General features: G+C 37.0%; 3 protein-coding genes across 3 annotated transcripts; all 3 read right to left on the reverse strand.

Moving 5' to 3' along the window:
• Window positions 1–4394: 4394 nt before the first annotated feature.
• LOC112747809 (nuclear intron maturase 1, mitochondrial-like) lies at window positions 4395–5630 on the reverse strand. Its single transcript, XM_025795999.1, has 3 exons — window positions 5618–5630; window positions 5208–5448; window positions 4395–5118 (listed from the first exon to the last, which is right to left on the reverse strand). The coding sequence occupies exons 1-3, from the start codon at window positions 5628–5630 to the stop codon at window positions 4395–4397; spliced, it is 978 nt and encodes a 325-aa protein (XP_025651784.1).
• A 4682-nt stretch (window positions 5631–10312) lies between these two features.
• LOC140179080 (uncharacterized) lies at window positions 10313–11346 on the reverse strand. Its single transcript, XM_072217683.1, has 2 exons — window positions 10963–11346; window positions 10313–10873 (listed from the first exon to the last, which is right to left on the reverse strand). The coding sequence occupies exons 1-2, from the start codon at window positions 11344–11346 to the stop codon at window positions 10313–10315; spliced, it is 945 nt and encodes a 314-aa protein (XP_072073784.1).
• A 460-nt stretch (window positions 11347–11806) lies between these two features.
• On the reverse strand, window positions 11807–13564 carry LOC140179081 (uncharacterized). Its single transcript, XM_072217684.1, has 4 exons — window positions 12952–13564; window positions 12728–12860; window positions 12577–12635; window positions 11807–12309 (listed from the first exon to the last, which is right to left on the reverse strand). Exons 1-4 carry the CDS (start codon window positions 13562–13564, stop codon window positions 11807–11809), a joined length of 1308 nt encoding a protein of 435 aa, XP_072073785.1.
• Window positions 13565–16498: the final 2934 nt, after the last annotated feature.

A 16498-nucleotide genomic window follows, 5' to 3' on the forward strand; every position in this document is an offset into this window, starting at 1 on the left:
CCAAATTTAAAGCCGTTTTTCAAGAACTCGTTCCAAAAAGTTAAGGTTAAAGTTATCAGATGTAACTTTTTAAACTTTTGAAGGTTATATCTCACTTTCTTCGTTATTCATTAAAGTAGAAGAATTATCTACATGTATTGATATTGTAAAAGTTATATGTTCTCATTCTTAAATATTAGCCTTCCTCTTAAAAAATGTATCAATTCTTTGATTTTCATTATTATTTTATATAAAAATTTAAATATATATCCTGTAAAATATGTAAAGAAGTTAGAAGGACAAATATTAAAATTTATAATTATTGAATTTTTTTATCAATTTATACAAATACAATAATATTAATACTTATTGAATATTCTATTATTTTTTATCATATAAAAAATTAAATTAAATAAATAGTAAAATATAAAATAATATTAAATTAAATAAATAAAAAATATCTAATTTTTTATATTTGAACTTAAAGATAGAGAGAGTGTTATTTATTGAACTTATTAGATACTTTAAGTTATAGTAAAGTATTTAAGTCAATTGAACTATTTTTTATCTTTTGAAAAAGTACTACATACTAAGTTTTTTATAAAAGTTTGGGGCCATGAACTAAGCTCCACCACTGTCTATCATGCATCTCATCTTAGTATATAAATATTTGTTAGGGTAAAGTACTAAATTGGTCCCCTAGGTTTGGGCGTAATTCTGTTTTAGTCCTTAAGGTTTAAAATGTTCTATTTGAATCCAAAAAAGTTTCATTTAGCATCAATTTAGTCCCACAGTGAGGTCAAAATTAAATAATTAATAAGATGTCCTACATAACAACAATACAAGAACAAAATCTATAATCTGAAGAACAAGTATAAGCTCCAGAGGCATAAAATCAACCATTGATACATCAATACATTTATTTATTATTTTTTATAATATAAATAAAATATTTTCTATAAAACTAAAGAAAATGATAAATAAATGTATTGATGCATCAATGGTTGATTTTGTGCCTCTGGAGCTTGTACTTGTTCTCCAAATTATCGATTTTGTTCTTGAACTGTTGTTATGTAGGATATTTTGTTAATTATTTAATTTTGACCTCACTGTGGGACTAAATTGATGCTAAATGAAACTTTTTTGGATTCAAATAGAACACTTTAAACCTTAAGGACCAAAACAGAATTATACCCAAACCTAGGGAACCAATTTAGTACTTTATTATCTTATATAATTTAATTTCTTTCATACATCTTATCTTATAACTTGCTCAAGACATTTTTGTTTTGATAGATATACAATTTGTTTGAGTATTATATTTAAATTGAAATAAAAAATAAAATATTTTCTGTGCCACAAATAAATTTAAAATTGAGAAGATCATAACATTATATTATTATGAATAAATAACTTTAGTGTTTTTTATCTTGAACTGGAAAACCTATATTTTCAAAATACATAAATAATAAAAAATTAGAATCCTAAGTGAGACTTATTTTTAATGTTAGTTGTGCATTTTATTGGTGAAAAATTATAAAAAAATAGACTATTATTTTGTAATGTCATCTGCTTTATCTCTAATTACCTGCAACAGGTAAACATTACTTTCGATAGATAATTATAAAGTTTTTACACAACATTAGTACGTATAAATCTAAAAATATATATATATTAGATTATAGTTTAAAATAAATATTTCTCTTGTTTTTTTTTTTTTGAGAATACAGAGAGTACTATTTTATAAGTCTCAGTTTTTTTTCTGTCGACTTATAAGAAACACCGTGTAAATCTAAAAATAAATTTAAAGAAATAAAAAATAACAAATTTAAAAATAACAAATATTTTATGGATATAACAAGTTAGTCAATATATATATATTGTTTCACATTTCATTTTATAATATATCTTCGATATATAAATAGTTAATTTTTAGTGTATATATAATTTAATTGATTTTTTTTTTGTCATGATATTCAGTCTGATAAGATAAAGACTAACTGACCAATGAATTGTATGTACAAAGTAGTATTTAAACTCGTGACACTTGTTTAAGCAGATGAGTGAAATGATCACTCGACTAACCTGTTTTGTCGATTTTTAGCAAATCGATTGTGGTTCGATATCTAGTGGTCTGGGAGCGAAACCTACTCCTCTTTGTAGATACTAGTTTTCTAAAAGCGCATTAAAGTGTCTTCGATTAGACGGGTAATGGGATAAAAGATAAATTAAAATTTATAAAAGGGTAAAAGAAGCGAATAAATAAAGCTTTCGAAAAGAAAATGTGCTAAAATCGGAAAAAATTGCGTTGAAATTAAAAGAAAACAGTAAAATGCCTTCAACTGAGTCAAAGGGCTTTGACATGAAAATTAAAAGTGCAGAAATGTAAATTGGACGTTGAAATTAAATGATATTCGGAAAATAAACTTGCTTGAAAAATAAAGTTTATAAGAAAATAAATTATAAGAGTAAAAACATGGAAGGAACCCTACAGAAAAGTAACTCGATCGTAGACTCAGGAATTCTCTGGGGATGTGAGTGTGCTTAAATATTTTCTGAGTTAAAGTTCCAACCCTTATTCCCTAAAACTTTCTAGTATTTATAATCCACTTTTGTAACTGACAATTAATTACAGAAACACAACCTTGAATGCGCACTCCTTGGTAATCGTTCCCGCCCCTTGGCTAATTAAACGCTTACTCATAAATTTCCCACATGGTGAATGTCTTCAACTTCTCTACTCACATAACCGCTCGATCTTCTCTTCGAAATAACTCATTCGATCACTTCTTTCGAATACCTGACTGGTTTGACCTATTCGATTCGATAAAATATTTCAAAATTGAATCCACATCGAGTACCTCCAGCCAATGCTTGCACGTGCATTTTTTCGGGAACTACTTTTATCTTTGACCTCTTTACTACTTCGAACCAACGTTCCTTAATCGAAAATATTTTTCGATCAACAAATTGCCCCCTTGGATTAATGTGTTTGCCTTTAACAACAACATTATTGGAAGATAAAACGCTTAATCCAAATTCAAATTTCAATCTCTTAAATCAGTAATAATTACCATTTAACTTCTCATTAATACTGATCCACTCGACACGTTTTTCGAAACATACGCTTTTTCTCTCTAACTCTTCACCTTCTTCGAGAAGTTACCTGTTTTTGCATTCATTCTGCAATAACGGCACAGCAACACATCCTTTAAATTCGACATTGTCGCTCATGTTCAATTTTTCTTGAACCCTTGCTCTTTGAATTCCTTTTGCACCAGTCTTTCTTACGTAACCCTTAACATCTCAAACTTCCTTTTTTTTCGTTCTGCAATGGCTTCTTCCTCTTCTCACACCGCTGCCCAAGACAAGGGTAAAGGTACCATGGAAGCACCACCAGCTCCACCAGCACTTCATATACTGAACCAAGTCAACGATGAAGTTATTGGTGATCCCCAACTTCAGGTTGATGATAACAGAATTTTAATCCTTTTACAGTGGGCGGAGATGTACATTGCTTCCTTGGGCCTGTCGAAACCCTGGAGAGGACGAACAAAAGCTCCCTTTCTTCCCCAGTGCTCAAGGGGAAGACTTATTGATTAAACAAGCCTTGGACATCTCCTTTTTCATCAATCAAAAACCCTTCAGGAACAATCCAAAAATCAACCCTCGAGGAGCCGATTTTACAGCTTGGCTTCAACGCCTTACTCCTTCAAAAAGTGCTGCTTGGGGGCTTTGGGGGATTCAGGAACTCCTAAGGCTTTCTCACTTCGCACCCTCAACGCTCCCTTGGATGATTGGAGCTATGACATGTTTCTGGAACAGGACAACCAACAATTTCCACCTTCCTTGTGGAATGGTTGGAATGTCTCTCTTGGATGTGGCCGCTATTACATGGCTTCTCATAAATCCTCCGGACTGCACACCTGACATGCAACCAAGACGCCACTACAACATTGCCCCTACTAGCTCTTACAGTGATTTCATTGCTCACCACATGGGCAAAGAGGGCACTCCCGTCACAGACGACGAACATGTAGCATTTTTATTCTATTGGTTAAATGCCTAAGCCTCAAAGTGGTCCCTGAAGTTACCATCGAGCCTCATAGTGATCCCTGAAATTAAAAATTACTCATATCCATCCCTGAAGTTGCACTCCGGGACTCAGACTCGTCCTTCCGGCCAATTTCGTCCAGCTGGCGCAACCGGAAAGCTGAGTTAGACTCGTTGGTGACACGCTGTCAGCACAACGGCTAGCTGACGTGCCGACATAAACTGTTTTGATTCAATTTGGTCTCTAAATTGAGGTTAAAAATGCTAATCCCCAATTGAGTCTCTTCTCCTCTCTTTTCTATCGCACTAGAGGTGACTCTCTTCTGTTGCTTCTCCTACCATGTCTTCTCCATCTTCAAAAACTACGACATAGGAGTACAAGGAAGTGGCTTCGAGTCCTTGTCACCCTTCACCAGTTTTAGATGCCTAAATTGACGAATGCATTGCAGCAAGCTAGCAGTAACCGAAAGCAAGGTTCCAACACCCTTTTCACTCACAATGTTACCTCCAGAACCAGTGTAACGCAATGTTGGGTATATCACCCTCCGGCATATTATATGATCCAAGAACTGGATCCCCCTTGAAATATGCTCAATCTCTAGCTTCGAATTATCCAACCTTAATCCAAAAGTACTCACACAAAACTCAATAATTTTCTTCCTAACTTCCACTGCATTCTCCCTAGGCCCTCTAATTCCAATTAAGAAGTGACCCCCATATCTTATGTAATCCATCTTCCTAGTCTTCTCCTTTCCACTGGCTGGAACAAACTCCGACCACGCAGGGCTTTGACAACCATCATTAATTGAATACCGCCATATTGAATCAAACTTACAAGGCCTAAAAAACTCAACAATCATCCATTCCATCATGTGATCCAATTTATTAAGGCAGACATTAGCAATCAATAGACTTAAAATCCCACAATAACCATAATCAGGTACCTTAGCAGCCTCCTCTGGCGTGAAATCGAAGAAAGTCTTCAACCAATATGGGTCCGACTTTGGCTCATTCTCATTGAGAATCCTCTTCTTAGTAGCCCTCCTCTTCTTAACATTCCTCAACTCTTCCTTCTCCTCATCATTCCTAGACACACACTTCAAAGGATGCTCTTTAAGTGCAAATTTTATCAAATCTAATATTTTCCTATCCTTTGTACCTTTTTCAAGACACACTTTTTGACCACATTCTGATCCATAGTATCAAGAATCTCACTCAAATCGCCCTTCAAAAACCACAAGTATCCAGCAAAATTATTCCTAATTGTTCGACACGGTGGTGGTGGCTTTTTGGAGTTTGGGTGGAAAGAGTGGAGAAGGAGAATGTGTTGGACAGGGATTGGCAGCATGACCAAAGGTGTTTGATGAATTTTCATAATGACATTATTGCGCCTGTTGTTGAATTTACATCTGCTACCTAAAAATGAAAATGAAGGATATAAATTACTTATACAAACTATCACATATCTTGTAAATCAATAGTCCAAACCACCAAAAAAAACAGCCATCACAAAGGAAATAAAAATTTATAAGATAATAAAGCCATTGCAGAAGTTTCCATGATTATAAGCTCAAAAAACAAGTACCTATGCACTTCATTTGCCTTGCCAAGAAATCTGAAACCTGATAGCCATGAGGTATAAATTACTTCAAGTTTCCAATAAAAGAAGGGAAAGAAAGTAAGATATTAGTTACAATTCATGATAACACAACTCACAAAAGTAATGGGGAAATAACCAAAACACCCTATAGTTTGAAATAACTTAGAAAATAATTGCATGTGAGGTGCCTTAGCAGATATATCTCCAGACATAAGATATCTGCAAAAATATTAATAGTAATAAATCGTTTGATGCACCCAAAGTAAGACTGTAAGAATATAAGAATTTATATCATACTCTACACAATTTTATTAGATAAGATTAGTATAAAATACTTAAAAGTAAGGTGCCCATGTGAATTCCATATTATTACAACCACTACTGATTCCTGAAAAAATGTTTGCAAAGATGTAAGCCTGGAGTTTATCACAGGATTGCCAAATTCACATGGTTTCACAGCGGTGCTACTGTGCTAGTAGTAATTGATCAACTCTTCAAATATGCACACGTTCTACTGCTTAAAGGTGATTACAATGCTATGTTGACTATTGAGTTGTTTTTCATTAACATTGTCAAGCTTCATGGCATGCCAGGAACCATTTTGTCAGACTGGGATAAGTGTTCATTAGAGCTTTTGCCAGGAACCGTGTGGTTTTTGAAGATGGAGAAGACACTGTAGGAGAAGCAACAAAAGAGAGTCACGTTTGGTGCGATGGAAAAGAGAGGAGAAGAGACTCAATTGGGGATTAGGGTTTTTAATCTCAATTTAGGGACCAAATTGAATCAAAACAGTTTATGTCGCCACGTCAGCTAGCCGTTGTGCTGACAGCGTGTCACCAACGAGTCCAACTCAGCTTTCTGGTTGCGCCAGCTGGACGAAATTGGCCAGAAGGACGAGTCTGAGTCCCGGAGTGCAACTTCAAGGATGAATATGAGTAATTTTTAACTTCAGGGATCACTATGAGGCTCGATGGTAACTTCAAGGATTACTTTGAAGATTACCTCCATCATTTTCTGTTCTCGAAGTGTCCAGATGTCAAAATTTTTCCTGCCTCTGGCTGCTCTGCTTCACGAAGGTAATACTGTTAATCTGGCCAAGCTTCTTCTAGGGTATGTTTTTGAAGAGCTTGGTCAATTTGTGCATTGTCTTCGAAACAATAATCTGACCAGTACTGGTGGTCCCCTCGGACTTCTTCAACTATGGCTTAATGCCATTTTTGAAAAGTATATGACAAAGTTTGGAGGTGGCGCTATTGACAAGCAACACATCGAGGGCTTCCGACTGGCTGACTACAAGCCAAACTTTCTAAATACACAATCGGATGAAGACCGATTTTGGGCAGTTTTTTCTCTCTTCCATACTTGCAAATATTTTGATAATGAAAACCTCAATTTCGCCCCCTTTTTGCGTCAAAATTGTGGTCCTGCGTGGCTCGATCGCTTGCTCTTTCCACATGATACTGAGGAAAATGAACTGGCTAATCGAAACTGGGCAAACTTGCTAGCTGTTCAAGTAATTCCTACGGGGCTACCCCAGCACAAAAAAGAAAAATTCAATGTGACCATGTACGCACCTCACCTTATAGCTAGGCAACTAGGATTTTCACAAGCCATTCCAACCCATTTTCCTCGAAACAGCAAGCCACTTTGCCACATCACTCTGACTTCTCAGAATGACCTCAATTTCCTCCTCGCAACAAAACAACAACACAGGGAACGTTTCAATTTCCTTGTTTATGATCGCAGCTCATACATCACTAAGTCATGTTTCGAATGGTGGACTGCTTACTACTCTAGGTATAATCGCACTTTGGAGGAAATCCAGCAATCCGCCATTCGAACAGCCCCTGCTGCTGAAGGTTCTCCCAAAAAATCTCACAAAAGAAAAGCTGATACTGCAGCCTCCTCTCGACAACCTCAACATAAAAGTCGAAGGACTCCCACCAGGACTTCTAGAAGGGTAATTGCTTCCTTACACACACCCATGCACTTCGAATTAGAACATTTCGAAAATCATATTTACTTGTCAATTCTTAATTTTGACTTTCTTTATCAGTTACAATTGCAACCATCAAGTGAAAGCTCTAATGGAAGTGATCAAACCATCCGGAACATCCTTGCTGCTTCCTCTCAATCAGAGGATACAGCTGATTCAGACCCTGGTCCTCAGCTAATTCGAAGGCCAAGACACACTCTGGTAACATTATCATTTCTACATATTTCATTTAAGTTAGAATAAATCTTAACTTATAACTGTGTACCTTTTATATCAGCCTACCACTGCTGCTCACTCAATCACATCTTCTATGGCACCTGATCAACCACTTCTGCAACAACACCTGGATTTGGGCCATTCCACATCTCATGATTCGATTCAATTTACGGGATCTGTCGAACCACTACAGGCTGCTTTTCCACCTCCCACCGGAACACCAGTGATTGATTCAACAAAAGACCCTTCACAATATTCTCCAACACCAACACAAATCCTTGATCCAATTTCTTCAAAACAACCAAGCTCCACTTTCTACTGAAAACCAAGTAGCCCCAGATTCTGATTCTGTTTCTCGAGTCGCTGAAACTGCTAATTCAGACTCGCCTCAATCCAGAGTCTTAGAAATTCCTCAAAGATTCTCCAGTCCCCCTCAATAGGCTGAGTTTCAAACTCCTCCTGGTCAAGAATCTGGACACTTGGGTACTTCTACCACACCTACAAGTGCTACATTGGATAACCTGATCTCTGTCTTAAATCGAGTTATCCAAGAGGACGAAGTATTCGTTTCCGTTCCAACACTTCCTAGACCATCTTCATCCAGTCCTCTATTCGAGTTGGATGTTGACACTCGAGAACGGCTTCGATCACTTCTCAAACTCTTGGATCACCCACCTACTGCATGGATCAAGGACACCCTCCTCAACCAGCTTTTATCTGATCTTTTGAATTCTCCCTTTGAATTTCCGGCTTCTACTCCGTATTCTGCCATAATCCAACAATTCAAGCAACTTTCCAACAATAGCGTAGCTTTTCAGAATAAACTCCAAGAGATCGAAAACGAAGAGGCTAAGATCACAACTGAAGTAGATAATTGTGCCTCTGCTCTTCAACCGAAGAAAGCTTCTCGGGAAGAGTTCGATCTGAGAATCTCTCACGCTATCTCTATTGAAGCCTTTTATGATAAGGAAGAGATAAAGCTCGAAACAGAGTTAGCCCAAATCAATGAAAAGCTTGCCAAGTACGCGAGAGACGGGCTGAAATAGCCGTACCTCTGACCACTGCCCAGCAAGAACAACAACAAATCATTCAAGAAATTGTTTCTATTGAGACCAAGCAAGAAGAATATAAGAAACAACTTGACAAGGTCCAATTTGACAAGTTCAAGCATGCTGAGGCAATTTCAACTTTGGACAACAACAGGGCAAAGCTACGCTTAGACTTGGCAAGACTTTTGGCACCTTGAAATTTTCTACTTCAAGCTTTACTTTTTGTAATGGTTTTTTTATCTTTTCTGGACTTATGCATGTTTGACTTTAATTTAGCCAACAATAATATTGCTTCAAATACTTTCTATTAATCGAGTTAATTATTTTTCCTGACTCGATATCCTTGATTTGATATGCATTTCCAGAATATAACCCTATCACTTGAAAAGGGCCTTCCCAAGTATGGGACCATTTGCCAAGAAATTTTGATTTTTTTTTATTGGCAAAATAACTTTTAAAACCAACTCGCCTATATTAAAATATTTCTCTCTTATTCGACGATTATAACTTCGAGCAATGTTCTCTTTTTGTCAAACCATATTTTCAAGTGACAATATTCGCTATGAGTCTAATTCATTCAACTCATCAAACATTGCATTCCAATAATCATCAACTGGCAAATCATTCTGTTTTGATACTCTCAAAGTATTCAAATTAATTTCTAATAGTAGCACTGCATCATGCCCGTAAACTAATTTATAGGGTGAAGTATTTGTTGACCCTCTTGGTGAATTTCGATAAGCCCATAGTACTTGGCTTAAAGTCTCATGCCACGTTCGAGGTTTATTCCCGATATGCTTCTTTATCAAACTTATCAGGATTTTATTTGATGCCTCAACTTGTCCATTAGCATGAGCATAATAAGGAGTTGAGGTAATCATATTGATATTCCTCGAGACTGTGAAATTTTTAATTCGCTGACCAGTAAACATAGTTCCTTGATCAGTACTTAATGTTTGAGGAATTCCAAATCGATGGATAATATGTTCCTCAACAAAGTCTATTATTTCACTTTGACCAACTTCTATTAGGGGAATTACTTCAACCCACTTTGTAAAGTAATCAATTGCTACCAAGATAAACTTGTGTTGTTTTGATGAAGGAGGGTGGATCAACCCAATCAAATCCAAAGCCCAACCTCTAAACGGCTATGGTTTTATTATCGAATGCAACTCAGATGCTGGAATCTGCTATATTGAACCATGTTTCTGGCATTCTTGACACGCCTTTGCATAATCAATACAATCTTTTATCATAGATGGCCAGTACACATGATTACGATATAACACCCATTTCATTTTCTTTCCAGCCTGATGGGCACCGCATATCCCATTATGGACTTCGCCCAAAGCAATATTTTGATCATCTTGGCCTAAATATCTCGACAAACTTCCGTCGATCCCTTTCTTATACAACTCATTAGCCATCAAGACAAAATTTATTGCTTGCAATTTCATTTTTCATTTTTTTAACAACTGGAATATTGGGATCCTTTAAATACTGAGCAATAGGCTTCCTCCAATCAGTATCTTTCCATTCATCAATGCACAAAACTTCTCTTTCACTTGCAAGCACTAATATTTGACGGATACTAGCCAACTTCTTAAGAGTTTCTAGACCAATTCTATATCTCGAAACGATTTGGGCTAATTCATTAGCAATTTCATTATGAATCCTTGGAATATGAACCAAAGAAACTTTTCGAAAGGAGGTTAACAACTCCCAAGTAGTTGTTAAATACTTTTGCAACTTCTCATTATTGCATTTAAACTCCTTCGATAACTGCTTCAAAACCAACTGGGAATCCCCTAATATCTGGACTTCCAAAGCCCCTTTATTGATTAATATTTCGAGACCCAGAATCAAGGCTTCGTATTCTGCCACATTATTCGAGCAATGATATTTTAATTCGAATAGAAATTCTGATGGAATCTCTTCTGGCGAAATAATAAGGATTCCAACTCCTGCACCATCTTTATGCTTCGATCCATCAAAATATAACTTCCAATAATCGACTCTAACATCGATTATATTTTCCCCTAGTCATTCAGATCTTTCGAATTATCTACCAGAAAATTTGCAATGACCTGTCCTTTCACAGCTTTGGCTGGGACATACTGCAAATCAAACTCTGTTAAGGCTAGCATCCGTTTTTCTAAACGTCCTCGTAACATTGGGAAACTTAACATATATTTGATGAGATCAGTTTGTGCTATAACCTTCACCGATTTAGCCACCATATAACATTTCAATTTCATACAGGCATAGTATAAAGATAGACATAATTTTTCTATCGGGGAATACCTTGTCTTGATATCAGTTAAAACGCGACTAAGGTAATAAACTGCCTGTTCATGCCCATTCTCATCATCTTGGGTCAACATACATCCAATTGTATTTATAGATGCTGCAATGTACAACTTCAAAGGCTCATGTGGACGAACATTCGCCATAATTGGAGCCTTAGATAAATAAGCCTTAATCGAATCGAATGCTAGTTGATGCTCATTCGTCCATTCAAACCGTGAGTCATTCTTTAGTTTCACTAAAGGAGCAAACACTCGAGTTTGATCAGAGAGATTCGAAATAAACCTCCTGAGGTAATTCACCTTTCCTAGAAAGGATTGCAGTTTTTTTTTTCGATTTAGGTGTAGATAACGCCAATATTGCATCTGCCTTATTTTTATCGATTGCAATTCCCTTTTTATGGACAACAAAACCTAGGAAATTTCTAGCCGATACCCCAAAAGCACATTTTAAAGCGTTCATTTTCAATCCCTTTTTTTCTCATGGTGACAAATGCTTGTCTTAGGTGATCAATATGTTGATTTACCAAAATCGACTTGACCATGACGTCATTAATGTAAACTTCCATAAATTTCCAATATATTCATGGAATATAGCATTCTTCGCTCACTGATAAGTAGCACCAGCATTTTTCAAACAAAAAGGCATAGCTACCCATTCATAAGTGCCTAACGCCCCAGGACAACGAAAAGCAGTTTTAGACATATCATCTTCTGCAATGAAGATTTGGTTATATCCTGAATAACCGTCCATAAAACTTAAAATTTCGTTTCCTGCTGTAGAATCGATCAACATATCTGCAATAGGCATAAAGTATTCATCCTTTGGAATAGCATTATTCAAATCGCGAAAATCAATGCATACTCTTAACTTCCCATTCTTCTTCATCACAAGAACAATATTCGAAACCCATTCCACATATCGCGCGGTTCGAATAAATTTCACTTTAATCAAGCGTTCAATTTTTTCTTTAATCTTTTGATTAATTTCTAGAGCAAAACGGCGTCGAGTTTGCTTCACATGTCGAGCATTTGGTTTCAATTCTAATCGATGTTCTACAAGAGAACGATCGATACCAGGCATCTCATGATAATCCCAAACAAAACAATCTTTAAACTCATATAAAAGATGAAAAAGTTCAGTTCAAAATGGATCAACAAGATCTTTACAAATATATGTAATTCGAACATCATCAGGAGTCCCTAAATTAATTTCTTCCAAGGGATCTTGAGATTCAAACTCTTTGAAATGGTCATCATCTTTTACTGAATACCTTTCAAAACCCAAAGGTTCTAGGTCATAGATGCAATCAAAAGAAAAATCAATAGACTCATTGGGAGTAGGATGAACTTGATCATTTATTGAATTAAAATTACTTCGATTTTCAATACAATGCGCCTCTGCCACTAAATCAGCAGTTTGGCCAGCAACATTACTTCCATTACATAAAGAAGGAACAAGTAAACTATGACTAAACTCGATTGAAGATATCGAGTTGATACAATTATCATTAAAAGAACTTTGAACCTATGTGATTCTACTTCATCAAAAGAATCATCTTTATTTCCTACAGAAAGACAATCATTTAAATAATTATGCAGAGTTTTCAGGTAATCGGAAACTTCTTCCACCTGGTCCATAGAGCGACCCTTCTGAAGACCTTCAAGGAAGACAATCCCAACCAGTTGGAGTAAAATCCAACTCTGGATAACGCAGCTTCACGGATAAACCTTCCAAGGACAACTAGCAACCTTCACAATTATAAGAGTTTAGTGTCCTATCAACATTCAAATGCTTCAACTTAGGACTATACATCCTGAAATCAATATGCAGTTGTTCGACATAGAGGTTCAAATCTGCCTTAATGACTTTAGGCTTGCCATCCTTCGTCCAAAGAAGAACACTTTGGTGTATAGTAAAAGGTACGGCTCCCACACCATGGATCCAGTCTCGCCCCAGCAAAGCATTATAACTTGCCTTTGATGGAACCACCACAAACACTGTGTTTCGCTCAGATGAGCCAACCTTTACAGTCAAAGTGACCAGCCCCTTTGCCGGAGATGAAGCCCCACTAAAGTCCGTCACAACAATATTTGTGGGGACCAAATCATCAGGATGTTTTTCCACCTTCATTAACATCCTTTCAGGCAAAAGACTGATTGCTGTCCCACCATCGATCAAGACTTTGTTTACGTTAATTCCACTCAAGGTGGTGATTATATGAAGTGGGCGGAGATGAGACATTTGTTTTTCAGTGGGTCGAAGAAAATACCCCGGCTCATCCTCCATATCATAGTCTTCATCTGGGTCACCCTCATATTCTCCCAGATACTCGGTCGGAATGATCGAAATCGTTCCGATCATGTCATCATCCCCTTCTTCGAAATATTCTTCATCAACATCAACTTATTTACTTTTATCAACCCCTGAGGATTGAGCTACATCTTTGCCTTTTTCCACCTTTGCAGGAGATAAAATTCCCTTTGGACAAGTCTCTCCATCAGAAGGAAAGGCAATTTGGGAATGCACAGAAGGGGTTGCCCCCTTGCTTACTTCCGCCTGAGGCTTTTTATTTTGATTGAAGTTTCTCCTGCCTCCTCTGCCTCTCGGATACCCTTTGGCTCGACCACGATAGTAGGGATATCGATTTCGAGGAGGTCCCTGATGACCCCACTGTGGGTTACGTCGATATAGAGCATCCCGCTTCTGGAACTCCTGACAGTTTCGAACCCACTGGACACCTATAGCCTGAGATCGACTTAAAGGTGTAGTCATACTTTGTTGAGGAGCCTTAGAACTCTGACCCTCTATGCGCCAAATCGGCTGTCTCTGACGCGCCTGCTCTTCTCTATGAGCCAATTCTTTCTTTATTCTCTCCTTTTCGAAAATTGCCGCTGCTTCGGCATCAAAAACAGCATTACACCGTGGACACAAAGATACGTCCCGGTCTTTAATCTTTTGCTGAACCAAAAGGTCCAACAAACCATCTCCCGCTCTGGGATACACCGATCTAACTTGTGACTCAAAATCATCAAGAGCCACGTCAAAGTCATAGGACATGCCAACCATGTTTACTCCGAAACATGGCTCAACAAAGCTAGCATCGACATTGAAGGGATCGACATCAACCTTCATTTCCTTCTTTCCATCATCGAATTTCAATCGTCCCTCCATTATTGCTTCCTGAATTAAGTCCCTGAAACGAACACAATTGTTAGTCGAATGACTTGTTGCTTGGTGAAATTTACAATAAGGTTTTTCTTTCAAATCTTTCACCGAAAATAAAGTTCTACCCTCATGCAGAATTAACTGTTTACCTTTAAGCAACACATCGAAAATCTGATTAGATTTCGAAATATCAAAACTGTATTTCTTTCCACTTTTTAGTTTTGAATCATTCGACTTTTCATTACTAGGAAGCTTTTTAAGTAAAGAATAGACATATGGGGCCCTTCTTAAGTTCGGCCAAATCGACATCTGTCTCGAAATCGAGTTCCTTTTCTGAGGACTCCACAGTCACATAAGCAACTTTTTCTTTTCGAGTAAAAGGTTTGCTCTTTGATCGTTGCTCACTCCTATATTTCTCTTTCTCTTTCTTCATAAGTTCAGTCTGAAGAACCTTTTCGGCCAAATAGGCTAAATCAGGGATATGTACATTAAGCAACTTTCTGCGCATATAAAATCCTAGCCCCATAGTTGCTATTTTCACCACTTCACTCTCAGGCAATGAAACATAGCACCTACTCCTAGCGTTCTTGAAACGTATCATATAATCGTCGATGGTTTCACCATCTTCACATTTCAGAGCCACTAGATCAGTAACTGCCACATTCATTTTCCCTCGATAGAACTGAGCATGAAAAGCAGTTTCTAACTGATTCCATGTCGTTATCGAATTTGGTCTAAGATTCGAAAACCAAGTAAATGCATTCTTTGTTAACGAAGAAGGAAAAAACTTCATTTTCAAATTTTTATCATTGGCTAAGTTTCCAATCTCAACCAAATATTGAGCGACATGTTCAGTAGTTGATTCTCCAACTTCTCCAGCAAACTTTGTGACTATTTTTTTATTTTTCACCCCTCTTGGAACTTCAGCCATTTGAACAACTTGGGGAAAAGCAAACACAAAATGAGGTCGATTCATAAAATCAACATGCAGACCAACTCGATTGAGTACTTCTTCCACAGTTCTGGTAACTTGATAAAGTTCACCGCCATAATTAGCACGTAATATGGCTAAAAAGTCATCAGCATTTTGACCTCGGAGAACTACATGAGGATTTTCTCTATTCAAAACATTATTTTCATTTTGAAAAGCATTTTCGAATCCTTCATTATTTTCCCTGGTAACTTGATAAAGTTCACCGCCATAATTAGCACGTAATATGGCTAAAAAGTCATCAGCATTTTGACCTCGGAGAACTACATGAGGATTTTCTCTATTCAAAACATTATTTTCATTTTGAAAAGCATTTTCGAATCCTTCATTATTTTCCCTGGCATCATGTCGTTCACCTTCCTCATAATCTACGATTCGAGCAATTCATTCGACTTGTCTAGCAAGACGTTCGAATTTCGATTCGTGATAAGCCATCATTGGATTCAGAATTGTGGTCATCTGTTGAGTCAGCAAATTGACCAAGTCATGATGATTTTCTTTTACTTGCTGTCGATATACTGCCATCGAATTAGCAGCATTCGAAGTAGAGCCCACATTATAGTCACGAGAGTACTCGGAATGTTGTTGTGGATTTTGAGAATTATTTCCTCCATTTATACTCCCAAATCATACGGGAGGCACAAAATTACCCACTGGTGGAACATAGCCAGGAGGAAGACCATAAGGAGGTCAACCAGTGGTTAATGGAGGCTGGGTTGGTAATAGAGTACCATGTGGACGAATATTGCGTCCAACATTCCCAGTTTGCGCGGTTGTAACCGCTACACTTTCACTTCCAATTGCACTTTCCGAATGTGAAGTCACGTCTGCTTGTTGCACAATTACTGGTAGACTATCATTGGTGGAGGAACCACCATTCACATTTGACACTTCATCAGCCATGTGAATGATTTTTCCACTTCTCAATCGCATACATCAAATGATATAAAAACTTTTTGACACACTTCAATTTTAAAACTGTCCCACTGGGCGTGCCAATTTTTTTTGTCGATTTTTAGCAAATCGATGGTGGTTCGATATCTAGTGTTCTGGGAGCGAAACCTACTCCTCTTTGCAGGTACCAATTTTATAAAAGCGCATCAAAGTGTCTTCGATTAGACGGGTAATGGGATAAAAGA

The sequence above is a fragment of the Arachis hypogaea genome, chromosome 15 (assembly GCF_003086295.3).
Source record: "Arachis hypogaea cultivar Tifrunner chromosome 15, arahy.Tifrunner.gnm2.J5K5, whole genome shotgun sequence".
NCBI classification, from domain to species: Eukaryota; Viridiplantae; Streptophyta; class Magnoliopsida; order Fabales; family Fabaceae; genus Arachis; species Arachis hypogaea.

Bases quoted from the DNA above. Each gene is read 5' to 3' on its own strand.
- LOC112747809 (XM_025795999.1), bottom strand. The intron at 5,119-5,207 runs GTGTGTCTTGAA...GTGTGTGTCTAG, and splicing joins GATCAGAATGTGGTCAAAAA to GAATGATGAGGAGAAGGAAG.
- LOC140179080 (XM_072217683.1), bottom strand. From the start codon at position 11,346: ATGGCGAATGTTCGTCCACATGAGCCTTTGAAGTTGTACATTGCAGCA. The intron at 10,874-10,962 runs GTAGATAATTCG...GATGGATCGAAG, and splicing joins AGGTCATTGCAAATTTTCTG to CATAAAGATGGTGCAGGAGT.
- LOC140179081 (XM_072217684.1), bottom strand. From the start codon at position 13,564: ATGATCGGAACGATTTCGATCATTCCGACCGAGTATCTGGGAGAATAT. The intron at 12,636-12,727 runs GTTCAAAGTTCT...ATGTAATGGAAG, and splicing joins GATGAAGTAGAATCACATAG to TAATGTTGCTGGCCAAACTG. The intron at 12,310-12,576 runs GTAATTTTAATT...ATGAGTTTAAAG, and splicing joins GCATTGTATTGAAAATCGAA to ATTGTTTTGTTTGGGATTAT.